Source organism: Anomaloglossus baeobatrachus, chromosome 1 (assembly GCF_048569485.1).
Source record: "Anomaloglossus baeobatrachus isolate aAnoBae1 chromosome 1, aAnoBae1.hap1, whole genome shotgun sequence".
In the NCBI taxonomy this organism is placed as follows: domain Eukaryota; kingdom Metazoa; phylum Chordata; class Amphibia; order Anura; family Aromobatidae; genus Anomaloglossus; species Anomaloglossus baeobatrachus.
This window is the reverse complement of record NC_134353.1, coordinates 771,346,734-771,363,643: the sequence shown is the minus strand read 5'-3', so window position 1 is coordinate 771,363,643 and position 16,910 is coordinate 771,346,734. Positions and strand designations below refer to the sequence as shown.

The 16,910-nt window shown below is 45.9% G+C and overlaps 1 protein-coding gene across 1 annotated transcript in view; it reads left to right on the top strand.

The window, feature by feature from the left end:
* ADAMTS19 (ADAM metallopeptidase with thrombospondin type 1 motif 19) overlaps positions 1-16,910 on the top strand; it is a 422,212-nt gene that overhangs the window by 87,648 nt on the left and 317,654 nt on the right. Inside the window, exon 5 of the mRNA XM_075341865.1 lies at positions 8,686-8,858. Coding sequence (XP_075197980.1) covers positions 8,686-8,858 — 173 coding nt within the window. The remainder of the gene's footprint in view (positions 1-8,685; positions 8,859-16,910) is intronic.

Sequence of the window (16,910 nt, the reverse complement as noted above, 5' to 3'; positions counted from 1 at the left end):
GTCTGGCATTGGCTACAGCAATGGCGTCACATCAGTAGGCAATCACTAAGCTCTGCGGCTCCATCCACACTGGAACAGCTGCTATGATCACTGACTGGTGTGACATCAGTGTCACAGCCAATGTAAGATACTGACAACACCCGAGGAGGGTGAGTATAGCGCAGTTTGTAGTTCCATACCAATATTTCACAAAAGGGAACAACCCCTTAAAGAATCTGCTGTATTCCAAAACATTTCATAATATGATAGTCTTTAATTAGTAGGCAATATCTTTGCTAGCTGGTTTAATAACTTTTTCAATATGTTTAATTGTAGCATAAAATGATAACAAATCTGTCACTTGACCAGGCTTCCACACAAAGATTATTTTAAGTGTGTATAATAGAACAATTTTTTAACCCATAACTTGAAAGTAAAGGGCACTTCACACACAGTGACATCGCTAGCGATGTCGCTGGTGAAAGCACCCTCTCCCGTCGGTTGTGCGTCACGGCCAAATCACTGCCCGTGGCGCACAACATCGTGCGGACCCGTCACACTACTTACCTGCCTAGCAACATCGCTGTGGCCGGCGAACTGCCTCCTTTCTAAGGGGGCGGTTCGTGTGGTGTCACAGCGACGTCACCAAGCGCCCGCCCAACAGAAGCGGAGGGGCGGAGATGAGCGGGTGGAACATCCCGCCCACCTCCTTCCTTCCTCATTTGGCGGCGGCCGCAGGTACGGTGATGTTCCTCATTCCTGCGGTGTCACACGTAGCGATGTGTGCTGCCACTGGAACGACGAACAACCTGCGTCCTGCAACAGCAATAATATTTGGAATTTGAACGACGTGTCAATGATCAACGATAAGGTAAGTAATTTTGATCGTTAACAGTCGTTCATGCATTTCACACGCAACGACGTCGCTAACGAAGCCGGATGTGTGTCACGAATTCCGTGACCCCAACGACATCTCGTTAGCGATGTCGTTGCGTGTAAAGTCCCCTTAAAGGCCACTTTACACACTGCGATATCGGTATCGATATCGCAAGTGTGGGTACCCGCCCCCATCTGTTGTGCGACATGGGCAAATAGCTGCCCGTGGTGCACAACATCGCCCAGAGCCGTCACACATACTTACCTGCCTGGCGACGTCGCTGTGACCGGCGAACCGCCTCCTTTCTAAGGGGGTGGTTCGTTCAGTGTCACAGCGACGTCACATCAGCGTCACTGAACCGCCGCCCAATAGCAGAGGAGGGGCGGAGCTGAGCGGGACGCAACATCCCGCCCATCTCCTTTCTTCTGCATAGCGGCCGGGAGGCAGGTAGGGTGAGCTTCCTCGTTCCTGCGGCGTCACACGGAGCGATGTGTGCTGCCGCAGGAACGAGGAACAACTTCGTTACTGCTGCAGTAACGATATTTGAGAATGGACATGTCACCGATGAGCGATTTTGCGACGATGCAAAATCGCTCATAGGTGTCACACGCAACGGCATCGCTTATGCGGCCAGATGTGCGTCACCAATTCCGTCACCCCAATGACTTCGCATTAGCGATGTCGTAGCGTGTAAAGCCCCCTTTACTAAGACTTTCACTAGAAAATGTTCAGTCTTACTAAAATTAATTGATGCAGAAAGAATACACCCATATCAAAACTACTACATCTAGTATTTTGTATGACCTCTCTAACTTTTAAGGACAGCACCAAGTCTTCTAGGCATGGAATGAAGACGTTACAAACAGATTGCAACATCTATATTTTTCCATTCTTAAAGAACGTGTTTTATAGCCTTGATGCGGAATGGAAAGTGATGCTCAACTTGTCTCTTCAAATTTCTCCCTAGGTGTTTGATTAGGTTGGGATCAAGAGACATACTAGGCCACTGAATCACCCTTTTGTTCATCATATATACAATGTATATTTTTTATAAAAATAAATAAAAAATAAATCTTAATTTTTATATAGCGCTAATATATTCCGCAGTGCTTTACAAATGTGACGCCCTGGCAAAACCAAGTAGTCACACATAGGCCCCCGCATAACACCTTCTCTCACCTAGGTCACACACAGCCTACCTGAAACCCTAGTCACCACCCCTTAGGGCAAGACAGGCACACCAGTGGGTGGGACCAGGTGGTTGGGAAACGCCCACTTAGGGGTCTAGACAGCCCAGGGAGGGAAAAACAATTAGATAAGTTTTAGTTCAAGTTGAGAGGAGTGTGGGCTGGAGCTAGGTGTAGCTCCAGCGGAGGCGAACTTCAAGTTGAATGGTGCCAGGGTCGGAGCCCTGGTACCTTGGCTAGGTGGCAGACGGTGGTCTCCGTCAGCAGGAGACGAGAAGATGGCTCGGCAGATCCGAGGAGGACTGGAGCAGGGTTGGAGCCCACCGGTACCGACACCGGAGACCCGACCGGAAACCGTGCACAGACGGGGTACTCGGACCCTGAAGCCAGGACTGAAATCAACGGCCTAGCTAATCAACCGATTGAGGGCAGGATTATAGGTCCTGTCCCAACCAAAGTTCCACAGACAGACAACCATCCACAAAGAGGGATAGGGCTACCGCCAGGGCCCATAGATCCCACGGGTCAGCGTCAGCGGGCACGGCTCCTCAGGCACACAGAAAGCTGGGAGCGGACTCCCGTGTTCCACACCAGGAAGTCCAAACACACAACCATAACCGGTTCAGAGGAAGAGACAGCGACCACCAGCCCGGGTGGGGGACCGGAGTACAACTGGCCGCGGCGGCCAGCCACCAGCACCTTGGTTTACCAAAAGACTCGTGTGATTCATTTGCTCATGAGTAACCAACCATCCCCTGCTACATCCGGGCACACGAGCCCCTGCCATTGCCATACCCTGCACAGAGACACTGGGCCCCGGGGAAACCATCCCTACCCACGGAGGGGTTAACATCCGGCTGCCATTACACTTCCCCTGGGTATCCCACAACAGCAGCGGTGGTGTCCCACTTCACCACACACCATGGGTGGCGTCACGAACCAAATACGGTCCAGGCCGTACAACTACATCCCCCTTTTCATTCGGCATGTCCACGTGACCCCCGGGTCCGGAGGATCCCTCGAGCCACGCAGTGGGTCTAGATCCGAGCAGCATCGGCTGCTGGCACGGGGGTGGCACACATACATCAGGAACACTATCCCCATTGGGGCTCACAATCTAAATTCCCTATCTGTATGTCTTTGGAGTGTGTGAGGAAACCGGAGAATCCGGAGAAAACCCACGCAAACACGGGGAGAACATACAAACTCCTTGCAGATGTTGTCCTTGGTGTAATTCGAACCCAGGACCCCAGCGCTGCAAGGCTGTAGTGCTAATCACTTAGCCACCGTGCGCCCATTATTATTATTATTATTATTATTATTATTACTATTATTATTACTATTACTATCATAGCACCATTTATTCCATGGTGCTTTACAAGTGAAAAGGGGTATACCTAAAAAAACAAGTACAATGATCATGAACAATACAAAACAGATTGGTACAGAAGGAGAAAGGACCCTGCCCATGAAGGTTTACATTATATATATATATATATATATATATATATATATATATATATATACAGTGCCTTGCGAAAGTATTTGGCCCCTTTGAATTTTTCAACCTTTTCCCACATTTCAGGCTTCAAATATAAAGATAAAAAAAATTAATTTTATGGGGAAGAATCAACAACAAGTGGGACACAATTGTGAAGTTGAGCGAAATTTATTGCTTATTTTAAACCCCTCTAAGTTAATACTTTGTAGCACCACCTTTTGCTGCGATTACAGCTGTAAGTTTCTTGGGGTATATCTCTATCAGTTTTGCACATCGAGAGACTGAAATTCTTGCCCATTCTTCCTTTGCAAACAGCTCGAGCTGAGTGAGGTTTGATGGAGAGCATTTGTGAACAGCCGTTTTCAGCTCTTTCCATAGATTCTCGATTGGATTCAGGTCTGGACTTTGACTTGGCCATTTTAACACCTGGATACGTTTATTTGTGAACCATTCCATTATAGATTTTGCTTTATGTTTTGGATCATTGTCTTGTTAAAAGACAAATCTCCGTCCCAGTCTCAGGTTTTTTGCAGACTCCAACAGGTTTTCTTCAAGAATGGTCCTGTAGTTGGCTCCATCCATCTTCCCATCAATTTTAACCATCTTCCCTGTCCCTGCTGAAGCAAAGCAGGCCCAAACCATAATGCTGCCACCACCATGTTTGACAGTGGGGATGGTGTGTTCAGGGTGATGAGCTGTGTTGCTTTTACGCCAAACATATCATTTGGCATTGTGCCCAAAAAGTTCGATTTTGGTTTCGTCTGACCAGAGCATCTTCTTCCACATGTTTGGTGTGTCTCCCAGGTGGCTTGTGGCAAACTTTAAACAACACTTTTTTTGGATGTCTTTGAGAAATGGCTTTCTTCTTGCCACTCTTCCATAAGATTTGTGCATTGTACGACTGATTGTTGTCCTATGGACACACTCTCCCATCTCAGCTGTAGATCTCTTTAGTTCATCCAGAGTGATCAGGGGCCTCTTGGCTGCAACTCTGATCAGTCTTCTCTTTGAGATGAAATTTTTGAGGGACGGCCGGGTCTTGGTAGATTTGCAGTGGTATGATACTCCTTCTATTTCAATATTATCAGTTGCACAGTGCTTCTTGGGATGTTTAAAGTTGTGGAAATCTTTTTGTAACCAAATACGGTTTTAAACTTCTCCACAACAGTATCACAGACCTGCCTGTTGTGTTCCTTGGTCTTCATGATGCTCTCTGTGCTTTAAACAGAACACTGAGACTATTACAGAGCAGGTGAATTTATACGGAGACTAGATTACACACAGGTGGCTTATATTTATCATCATCAGTCAGTTAGGACAACATTGGATCATTCAGAGATCCTCAATGAACTTCTGGAATGAGTTTGCTGCACTGAAAGTAAAGGGCCCAAATAATATTGCACGACCCAATTTTCAGTTTATGCTTTTTTACAAAAGTTTAAAATAAGCAATACATTTTGTTCAACTTCGTAATTGTGTCCCACTTGTTGATTGTTCATCATAACATTTATATATATATATATATATATATATATATATATATATATATATATATATATATATATATATATGTATATATATATACACATATACAGTATATATATGCAGAGTAGGAGCAATCTATCTAACTACACAAAATTATAGTGGGTAAAATATGCACTGAACACATCACTAATTTTCTAAGTAAAAATACTTGTATAGGTGCTATTGATGTGAATTTTTCACTAGATGTTGGTAAGAAAAATATATATGTGCATGCATAAATTTATTGATATGTAGAGATGAGCAATCCTGCCAAGGATCGGTTGGTTAAGGATCGCCGATCCCGCCTGAGATCATTAACGGATTGATGATCCTAAGCAATCCGATCGTCGATCCTAGCCAAGCCTATTAAATTCAATGGGATTCAAAAGGAATGTGTTGTAAAAGGGTGTGGGGGGCTGTAAACGAATTTAAATAAAAAAGGGTTAAAGCAGCACAGATTTACCAAGTCTCCCCGTGTCAGCAGCATTACTTCCGGGTCCGCCGATTATAACTAATGCATGTTCACTGATTTCCCGTTCCATCAGCATCTCTGATTGGCTGCCATTGGACCACGCCCCCACTCTCTGAGACAGCATCTGTGATTGGTTGGAATCACACTTGCTGTCTGTCTCCTTATAATTGTGATAAATAAATAAAACAATTGGCGTATGGTCCACCCCATCTATTGGTACAAGCACACATAAAGCCCACGGCTACAGGCTGCAGCCCCCAGCCGTGTGCTTTTCTTGGCTGTGAATTAAAACAAGAGGAACATTTTTTAAAATTATTTAAATAAATAATTTAAAAAAAATGGCATGTGGTTCCCCCCAATTTTGATACCAAGCCAAGATAAAGTCTGACAGCTGGGGGCTGTTATTTTCAGTCTGGGCGTACCGGTGCTTATTGGGAGCCCCCCAGCCCAAAAATAGCATTCTGAAGCTGTTCAGGATTGCCGCATCTATTAGATGGGACAGTCCCAGTGCTTTATCCTGCTCTTCACTATTGCCCTGGTGCGGTGGTAATTGGAGTCATAAGGGGTTAATGTCAGCTCATAGCTGCCACTAAGCCTTGGATTAGTGATAGGAGGCATCAATGGACCCCATTGCTAATCTGTAAGTGAAAAGAAATAAACACAAACACCCCAAAAATCCTTTATTTGAAATAAAAGACTAAAAAGGACCCTCTTTCACCAATTTATTAACCCCCAAACCACCCATGTCCAATGTAATCCACACTATGAGGTCCCACGACGATTCCAGCTTTGCTACGTTACTGAAGGCACATTGTGTGATCAAGGAACATGACCGAACATTGTGAGTTTCAGGATTAGAATGATTGAGCCGCGTGATCAGTGGTGATGTCACTCAGGTTAGTTGCGGTCACAGCTGGAGGTTCCCAAGGCCCTCCAACTGTGATTGCAGGTAAGGTGACCACAGGTGACCTCAATGAACTCTCACTGAGTTCACAGACCTGCATCACCTGGCAGAAGACTGTGTTTTATTGCCAAGAGATGCAGATTTGTTGCTGTAATATGGCAAAAAAAGCATCACTACAAAATATGGAATGATGTAATTTTTTGCCAGGAGATGTAGATTGGGTGCAGAAATACAGTGTAACATTTACAGCATCAAATCTGTACCTCTTGGCAAAAAATGCACAAAGCCGGTTTTGTCGCTTTTTCGGTGCAATTTTCTTACTGGAGTTGCAAATTTGGTTGTTAAATCTGGTGCAGACATTTCAGCACCATGCATTTTTTCTTAGTACGCCTCACCTTTGCCATACAGTTTTGAAGAAAATTATATTGTATAAAGGAATAGCACTAGTGATGGGTGAACTGTAAAGTTCGGGGGCAGACACCTACTGACCATGCCCGGACCCTGAGCATGGACTTCTACGGGATACTTTTCTGATTTGGCCACTCTCATCAATTTTGTTTTTTAAACAGTTAAAAAAATGGAAATAGATATTAAAGCAGCAGAATTAAACTTACCGAGCCTCCCATGCAGCTGTCACACTGCTTCTGTGTCTGCACATTATATCTCATACATATTCATTGCTTCCCCTGCCCACCATCTGTGACAGCATTTGGAATTGGCTGCAGTCAAACTGCCGACATGCTAGAGTCTCTGATTGGTTGCACTCACAAAGGCTGTCTGGGTCCCCTATTGAGTGTATAAAAAATAAAAAAAGTAGGGTGAATCGTATATTGATATCCAGTGCTGATAAGACAGATGGCTACAGGCTGTAGTTATCTTGGCTGTGTATAAAAATACAAAAAACCACATGCAGATTTATGTAAATTATTTAAATAAATAATTTAAGAAAACCACATGCAGTCCCCCCTAATTTTGATTCTTAGCCAAGATAAAGCTGACAGCTGGGGCCTGGATTTCTCAGGCTTGGTAGGCCCATGGGTATTGAGATTCCAGTCTAAAAATAGCAGCCCTCAGCCACCCAGAATTATCGCATCCATTAGATGACACCATTCTGGCACTTTATCTGGCTCATCTCAATTGCCCAGATGTGTTGGCAATCGGAGTAATATAAGGGATTAATGATAGCTGACAAACCACAGCTGCCACTAAACCCTGGATTAGTAATGGTTGGGGGTCCATGAGTCCCCCCATTATTAACCCTGTAAGTCAAAAGAAATAAACACAAAACACAGAGAAAAATGCTGCATTAAAAAACACCTTCTTTCTTTAATTTATTAACCCCCAAAAACACCAAGGTCCGACGTAATCCACACCGCGACGTCCAACGACAATTCCGCCTCTGCTACATACTGAAGTTATATAAAGAAAGTACAAGCAAAAAAAACCCCTACATCACAAAAATGTAAGTAATAATGGGAATAAACCTACCGTATATGTGCTCAGGGGTGTGATTACACCAACACCATAATGACCACCGGACCCAAAACACAGAATAAGGTATTACAGAAAAAAATGACAAACAAATAAATAAAATATAATCAATTTTATTAATGTAATTGATAAAAAACAAAAATTAGGGCAAAAATAGTCTCACAAAATGTATAATAAAAACAGTTGCAAAGTGCTCAATAACAACAAATCCAATTACAAAAATTGAAAAAGTACAAAAAAATTAAAAGCTATTATAAAAAATACAATATTTTAAGTTATTGCACAATGTACAAAAGAAATGATTATTTAAATACAGAAAAAAAGCTGAGAAAAAATAGATAAAAGAAAAACTATAAAATATAAATACTGTGAGCGTAAATCACTGTTTTGAAAACAAAATATGTCCAATATGTCCAATATATATAAAAGTTATTTATACTGACAAAAGAATGCAATTTAATATTTTTGAGGTAATTTATGATTGACTTTTTTTTTAAATATGTATTTTCTATTTTTTTAACCTTTTTCCTGACAATAATAATAATGACTTAAAACTTTAGATCCATGTAATTACAAAAAGAAGAGAAAAAAAAATATTTATATATTTGAGCAGGAAATATTTTTTAGAGCCTTTAAAAAGCGCATATATGAAAACATCTGTAAATGTGTCTTGTCCTAAACTGATTAAATAAGATATATTGCACATAATTTATGCTATAGCTATTTACTATTTTTCTATTTATTTCCTAGATAAAAGAAGGACAAAAACCTATAAAAGAACTGCAACAGGAAGAGGAAAACGATACTCATTCAAGCAAAACCAAGAATACAACATAGAAACTGTGGTGGTTGCTGACCCAGCAATGGTTTCCTACCATGGATCAGAGGCAACTAGGAAATTTATTCTTACAATTCTCAACATGGTAAGTATTTACTTTACAGTATATTGCTTTGAAAAATTCCTAAATCCCTCCTACTCACATATTGCTTATAATGTGCTAATAGTGTAAGCATAAAATTCTAATATCTACTCAAGAGTAGACAGAGACATGGCCAAAAGTGTTGGCGCACTTAAGGCTATGTGCACACACTGTGTTTTTTTGACGCTGCATTTTTGTGCAATTTTTAGCTCTAAAAATGCACAGAAACGCAGCGTCTTTAAAAAAACGCATGAAAAACGCATGCGTTTTTACTCCGTTTTGGTGCGTTTTTTGGCTGTGTTTTTCTGCGTTTTTTTTATCAGTGAACATTGCCATTAAAGATTGTTGAAAAAAAAAAAAGGTCTGATATCATTTCCTTCTTCCAGAACTACAAGGCTCAGCATGCTCCATCCAGGACTGTATTCTGGAGGGAGAGTCAGGGGGAGCAGACCTAAAAGGCTCAGCATACTCCATCCACTAGTGGATGCAGGAGAGCAGACAGCAGCTGCAGAACTACAAGGCTCAGCATCCTCCATCCAATAGTGTATGCAGGAGAGCAGACAGCAGCTGTCGAACTACAAGGTTCAGCATCCTCCTTCCAGGACTGTATGCAGGATTTCTTTGCCCCCCCAAACAAAAAAAATGACGTGGGCTTCGCCATATTTTTGTATGCTACAAGCAGGCAGGTATGGGCTGCCCCCAACCCCCAGCTGTCTATTTGTACCCGGCTGGGAACCAAAAATACAGGGAAGCCATTTTTTTTTTATTACTATTTCATGAATTTCATGAAATAATTTAAAAAAAAAAATGACGTGGGCTTCGCCTAATTTTTGTGTCCAGCCAGGTACAACTAGGCAGCTGGGGATTGGAATCCGCAATGCAGGGTGCCCAAGCTTTCTGGGCACCCCCGCTGCAAATTGCAGTCCGCAGCTACCCCAGAAAATGGCGCTTTCATAGAAGCGCCATCTTCTGGCGCTGTATCCAACTCTTCCAGCTGCCCTGATGCCGGGTGGCTCGCTGGGTAATAATGGGGTTAGGGCTAGCTGTGTATTATCAGCTGGCCCTAAGCCCGAAATTCATGGTGTCACGCCAATATTAGACATGGCCACCATGAATTTCTAGTAAAGATAAAAAAAAAAAACACAACACAGAAAAATATTTTTATTAGAAATAAAACAACACAATTAGTGACTCCATCTTTTTTTAATTAAAGAACCCCCCTCCGCAGTAATCCTGGCTCAAGGGTCCCGCGCCGTCCAATCCGGATCCAATATTATCTGATCGGTTTGCTGGAAGGCAAAGCGATCAGATGATGTGTCAGGTTCAAGGCCTGAATCACATGAGACAGCAGCTTATTGTATAAACGGCTTTTATACAATCAGCTGATGCATCAGTGCAAAAAAAAAAACAAAAAACACTTCTGTGCAGCGTCGGACTGGCTACCGGAGGAATCTCCAGTAATGTCAGGCCTGGATTCAGGTACCTGCACTGCACTCCGGAGCTCTCACCTGAGCTCTGGTGTGCAGCTTGGACTTTACAGCGAGCGCCGAGTGACTGATTCCTCGGTACTTGCCGTTCAGTTCATGACAGCTCAGACATCCCGGGCTAATCTCCGCTGCTCTCACCTGAACTCCGGAGATCACCCCGGCCTGTCTGCAGCTGTCATGAACTGACTGCAAGCGCTGGGGAATCAGTCACTCGGCGGTAAAATCCGGCGTCACCGCGAGACTTACGATCAGCTGACGCGTCAGGTGACCGCATCAGGTAATTACTGCCAGGTCCTCACGGCCAGGTCATGCAGCTATCGGACGCGCCTGGGAGCCGGAACACAGCTGGAGCGGGGGTGGCGGGACCGGGAAGAGGAGCTGGGAGCGGACATGGCACCGGGAGTCTGCAGACAGGTGAGTATGACATTTTTCTACTGTTCACTTTTGATTTAGCAGCCGCTTCCACCTCCTGCATGGGAGCGGACATGGCACTGGGCGGGAAATGGAAGCAGCGGTGGCGGTACCGGGAGGATTCACGCTTCTGTGTTTACTGACAGAAGGAATTCTCTTCCTGTACATGTCACTTTACTACCCACCCCTTGCGTTTATAGCTGCGTTTTTAGTAAAAAAAACACACTAAAACGCAGCTATATTTGCAATTTGCTGTTTACATTGCGTTTTTGAACATCTCATTGAACTCAATGGGTGGAAAATGCAGTAAAAAACGCAAAAATAGTTGACATGCTGCGTTTTTGTGGGCACCACAAAAACGCAGCTAAAAAAAAACGCTGTGTGCAGACAGCAAAAATGAAAACTCATAGACTTTGCTGGGGAAGCAAAGTCATGCAGTTTTCTGAGCAAAAACGCCCCTGAAAAATGCGCAAAAACGCCTCGAAAAACGCACTGTGTGAACTTGCCCTAAAATTGTTCCAGAAAATGAAGTATTTCACCAATTAAATTATTGCAATTACATATGTTTTGTCATATACATGATGATTTACTTTGTGTGTATTGGAGGAAAACAAATAAAAAAGGCAAAATGGACATAGTTTCACACAAATCTTGGAAATTTGATGAAAAATATCAACAATCTCAAAGGTACAAGTCCATCTCCAGAAATCTTGATGTTCCTTTGTCCACAGTGCACTACATAATCAAGAAGTTTACAACCCATGGTATTGTAGCTAATCTGCCTGGTTGTGGATGGCAGAGAAAAATTGATGAAACATTGCAACACAAGACAGTCCGAACGGTGAATAAGCAGCTCCATTCAAATTCCAATATTATTAAAGCTGTTCTGCAGGTTCCGTGTCAGTGCAAACTATCCGCCGACATTTGAATTAAATTAAATGCTATGGCAGGAGACCCAAGAGGACCCAAGTGCTGACACAGTGACAAAAAAAAGCTAGACTACAGTTCGCCAAAATGTACATGAGTAAAAAAAGCCTTCTTGGAAAGTGACTTGTGGACTTATGAGACCAACATAGAGCTTTTTTTAGTAAAGCACATCATTTACCAAAAAAGGAATGAGGCCTACAAAGAAAAAAACATAGTACGTACAGTCAAGTATGATGAAGGTTAAATGATTTTTTTGGTGTTGTTTTGCTGCCTCTGGCACTGGGTGCATTGAGTGTGTGCAAGGCATCATGAAATCTGAAGATTACCAAAGGATTTTGGGTCACAATTTAGTGCCCAGTGTCAGAAAGATGGGTTTGTGTCCTACGTCCATGGGTTTTCCAGCAGGACAATGATCCAAAACATACTTCAAGAAGGACCCAGAAATAAATAGAAACAAAGCACTGGACAGTTCTGAAGTGACCAGCAATGAGTTCAGATCTAAATCCCATTGAACACCTAGAGCAGTTTGCAAAAGAAGACAGTTGAGAGGTGTAAGAGGTTTGTTTACAGTTATAGGAAGCGATTAATTGTAGTTATTTATTCCAAAGGGTGTGCAGCCAAATATTAAGTTAGGAGTCACAAGAATTTCGCCTGGCCCATTTATGGAGTTTTGTATATGTGATTTGCCTTTTTTCTTCTGTTTTTTTTGTGTTTTTACAGTAAATGGAAATAAAAAATTTCTGGAACAATTTCAAGGGTCACAACACTTTCGACCATGACTGCATAATTAAAGCATACAGTGGGTATGGAAAGTATTCAGATCCCTTTAAATTTTTCAATCTTTGATTCCTTGCAGCCATTTGGTAAATTGAAAAAAGTTCATTTTTTTTCTCCCTTACATACACTGCCACTGGGTTTACCTGCTGTAGTACTTTAAACGGACCCAGATACCCAGGGGCGAATTTGGCTGCCTGTACCCGTAGGTTAACATTCTTAGAGGACAGCCATACTAGGTCACCAGGGGCGAAGGATGGTGTAGGGCGGCGGCGAACATCAGCCGTTGTCACCATCCGGTCTTTAGCCCTTTTAAGAGCCTCTTGGGTGTCATCCCAGATCTCCCGGGCCTTGGTCGCCCAATCCTCCACTCTAGTATCGGGTGACGTAATGGGCATCGGAACCGGGATTCTGGGATGTTGTCCGTTATTGAGTAGGAACGGAGTCTGGCCAGAGGATTCATGGACCGAATTGTTAATGGCAAATTCGGCCCAAGGAAGGAGGTTAGCCCAGTTGTCGTGGTGCGCGGATATAAAATGGCGGAGGTAAGTTACCAAGGTCTGATTAGTCCTCTCCACTAGTCCATTGGTCTTGGGATGGTATGCGGAGGAGATGTTCAGCTCTATCTGCAGGAGCTTACAGAGCTCTCTCCAGAAGCGAGACGCGAACTGGGGACCCCGGTCGCTCACCACCTTGTCAGGCATGCCATGCAACCTAAATACATGCCGAATGAACAAGGTGGCAAGAGCACGTGATGTCGGGAGTCGTGGGAGAGGCACCAAGTGGACCATTTTAGAGAAGTGGTCCGTGATGACCCATACGACCTTGTGCCCTGCTGACTTGGGCAGATCTCCCAGGAAGTCCATCCCTACCACTTCCCAGGGACGATCCGGCACTGGCAGTGGGTGAAGAAGACCTGCCGGTCTCTGCCGGGACGGCTTATTCCGAGCACACAACATACAGGCTCCCACATACTCCTGTATGTCCTGGGGTAGTCTCGGCCACCAATAATGCCTGGTCACCAGGTCTCTGGTCCTTTTGACCCCGAAGTGACCCCCAACCTTGGAGGCATGGGCCCACGATAGCACCTCGTTCCGTAGTTCAGGGGGAACGAGGGTCTTGCCAGGTGGCACCTGGTCCAAAGAAGTGGGAGTGACCATCCTCAAGCTGTCCGGGGGTAGTATAAGACGAGGCTCCTCCTCGTCCTCCTCCAACACAACCATACAACGTGACAAGGCATCGGCCCGTACGTTCTTCTCACCGGCCAGGTGGCGGATAATAAAGCGGAACCGGGAGAAGAATAAAGACCAACGGGCCTGCCTTGGGTTCAGGCGTTGTGCTGTCTGGAGGTATGTGAGGTTTTTGTGGTCAGAAAATACCTCAAATGGATGCTTCGCACCCTCCAGGAGATGCCGCCATTCCTGGAATGCTAGTTTCATCGCCAGTAACTCCCTATCCCCTATGGAGTAGTTCCTCTCGGCCGGAGAAAAGGTCTTGGAGAAAAAGAAACAAGGATGCTTCCTTCCTCGTTCGTTTTTCTGGTACAGGACTGCACCTGCACCGACCGAAGAGGCGTCTACCTCCAGTAGGAAGGGTTTGGAGATGTCTGGACGATGAAGGATGGGAGCTCTGGAGAAGTGAGTTTTGAGAGTGTGAAATGCCTCTACCGTTTCTCGTGTCCATGCTTTGGGATTAGCGCCCTTGCGGGTAAGGGCAATGATGGGTGCTGCCACCGTCGAGAAGTTGGGAATGAACTGGCGATAATAATTGATAAACCCCAAGAATCGCTGGATCGCCTTCAGCGAGCGGGGCTCAGGCCAGTTCATCACTGTCTCCAACTTCCCCGGATCCATTGCTAACCCCTGACTGGACACTATGTACCCCAGGAACGGCAAGGATTCCCGTTCAAAAACGCACTTTTCCAGCTTAGCATATAGCGAATGGGTACGGAGCCTCTTAAGTACTCGGATGACATCCCTCCGATGGGTGGTAAGATCGGGGGAGAAGATAAGAATGTCATCCAGGTATGCAACCACGGAAAGATACAAATCCCGGAAAATGTCATTCACAAAGTCTTGAAATACAGCGGGGGCATTGCAGAGTCCGAAGGGCATTACTAGATACTCGTAGTGACCGTCCCTGGTGTTAAAGGCGGTCTTCCACTCATCGCCCTTTCGGACTCGCACTAGATTATACGCCCCGCGTAGATCCAGCTTTGTGAAGAACTTTGCCCCGCGGAATCGATCAAATAGCTCAGTAATGAGGGGCAAAGGGTATTTGTTCTTGATCGTGATTGCATTTAATCCCCTGTAATCGATACAGGGGCGCAGATCCCCTTCCTTCTTCTGCACAAAAAAGAACCCTGCACCAGCCGGTGAAATAGACTTGCGAATGAACCACTTCGCCAGGCTGTCCTGAATATATTTGGACATAGCCTCCGTCTCTGGCGCAGAGAGTGGATACACTCTGCCCCTAGGGGGCTCGGAGCCTGGCTTCAGGTCTATTCGGCAATCATATGGCCGGTGGGGAGGAAGAGTATCTGCCGCCCTTTTTGAAAAGACATCCCTGTAGGCCTCATAAGGTGTCGGTAAACCCGGCCCCTCTGTATTCCCTGAGGACCCTACCGACCTAATGGTAGCGGGTGGTTCGGTAGTCACGAGGTGCTCTCTACAGGATCCTGCCCAGGATGAGATCTCCCCTGTTGCCCAGTTGAGTATAGGAGCATGCTGTCTCAACCAGGGAAGGCCCAGTAGGATCTCATCCGTCCCCCCTGGAAGCACCAGGAAGGACACCTGCTCATGGTGTCCCGGTGGTACATCCATCCTGAGAGGGATGGTGATCTGGGTGATAGGATCGAGTAGTATGGACCCGTCGACTACCCGAACCCTGAGTGGCTTGGGCAACAGAACCAGGGGAACTGAGTATCGGGTTGTCAGGGAGGTCGAGATGAAATTGCCTTCAGCGCCTGAGTCCAAGCAAGCCAGGGCAGAGAAGAGAGTAGTGCCGAACTGCAACTGGGCGCTGATAGTCAACCTAGAGGGAGAGGTAGCGTCTAGAGTCCCCCCTCTGATAGAAACTAGACGCAGTCTTTTCCCAACGGTTTTGGGACATCGGGTAGCTATGTGTCCCCTCTGCCCACAGGAAAAGCAGATGACACAAGACCGAGAACCTGGGGCAGAGGAGACCACCTTGGACACCTCCATTGACTCCACGGAGTCGCCTACAGGACTGGCTGGGAGACCTGTCTGATGGAAGACGGGAGGCAGACGCTTTTTAGGCCGAGAAGACGTGGGTGCTGAAGAGACCTCGAGCCTTCGCTCCGCCTGGCGGATGCCTATGCGAGAGGCAACCTGAATCAAGGACTCTAAAGTGGCAGGCACCTCACGCGTGGCCAGTGCGTCTTTGACAAACCCTGCCAGGCCCTCCCAAAACACAGGGACAAGGACCTTATCCGGCCAGTCTAGCTCTGCGGCAAGTGTCCTAAAGTGTACCGCAAAGTCCCCGACTGAAGCGGACCCTTGCCGAAGTCGTAGGAGGCGCAGTGCGGAGTCGTGGGTGACTTGAGGCCCGAGGAACACCATTCTCATGGCCCCAAGATAAGCTGGTAAGTTATTCACCACCCGATCTCCGCGCTCCCACAACGGCGTGGACCACTTCAGCGCTCTCCCTGTGAGCAGGGACTGGACGAAGGCTACCTTCGCCTTCTCGGTAGCGTAAAGAGTCGCGGACAGCTTTAAGTAGGTGGTAACCTGGTTTATAAAACCACGGCACTCAGAGCTGTTGCCGCTAAAGCGCTCTGGAAGCGCAAGGCGAGGAGACCTTCCACCCAATAGCACAGCCTGGGTAGCCGCCTGGGTGGCGACTGTCGTCAGAGTAGTCTTATCGGAGGAAGACTGCTCCACTGCTGCCAATCGTGACTCCAACTGCTGCACATAACGCAGCAACTGCTGCTGCTCTTCAGCCATAGCCAGACCTTTGGCGCGACCGTAATGTTACGAGGGGGACCCGGGGAAGCGTGCCAAGATGGGAAATGGACAGCTTCCGCCGGTCAAGGTCCACTGTGCGGTGTAAGGGACCGCCGCTATGGTGGGTGAAGACTGAGCGGGTTGCTGCTAGCGATCGTCTGGAATGTCACAGATGATCTATGTACACCGATCTGCCCTAACCCGTGAGGGTTGTATGGCACGGATCTCACGGCTCGGTGTACCTGTTGCACGGGGAAGCACAGAGGTGCCCACGCACGTGTGCCAGTGGAAGTCACGAGAATATGGCACGAGGGTAGCACAGAGGTGCCCACGCACGTGTGCTTTCAATAACCAGGTGAGTCCGGTGGAGACTCGAGGAGCTCACCTGGGACAGGAACACGGCCTGTTGAAGGGGATGCTGCCGGAGCAGCAAGGCAGGAACACGGCCTGCAAATGAGGTACTGCCGGAGCAGCAAGGGCCAAGCCCACAA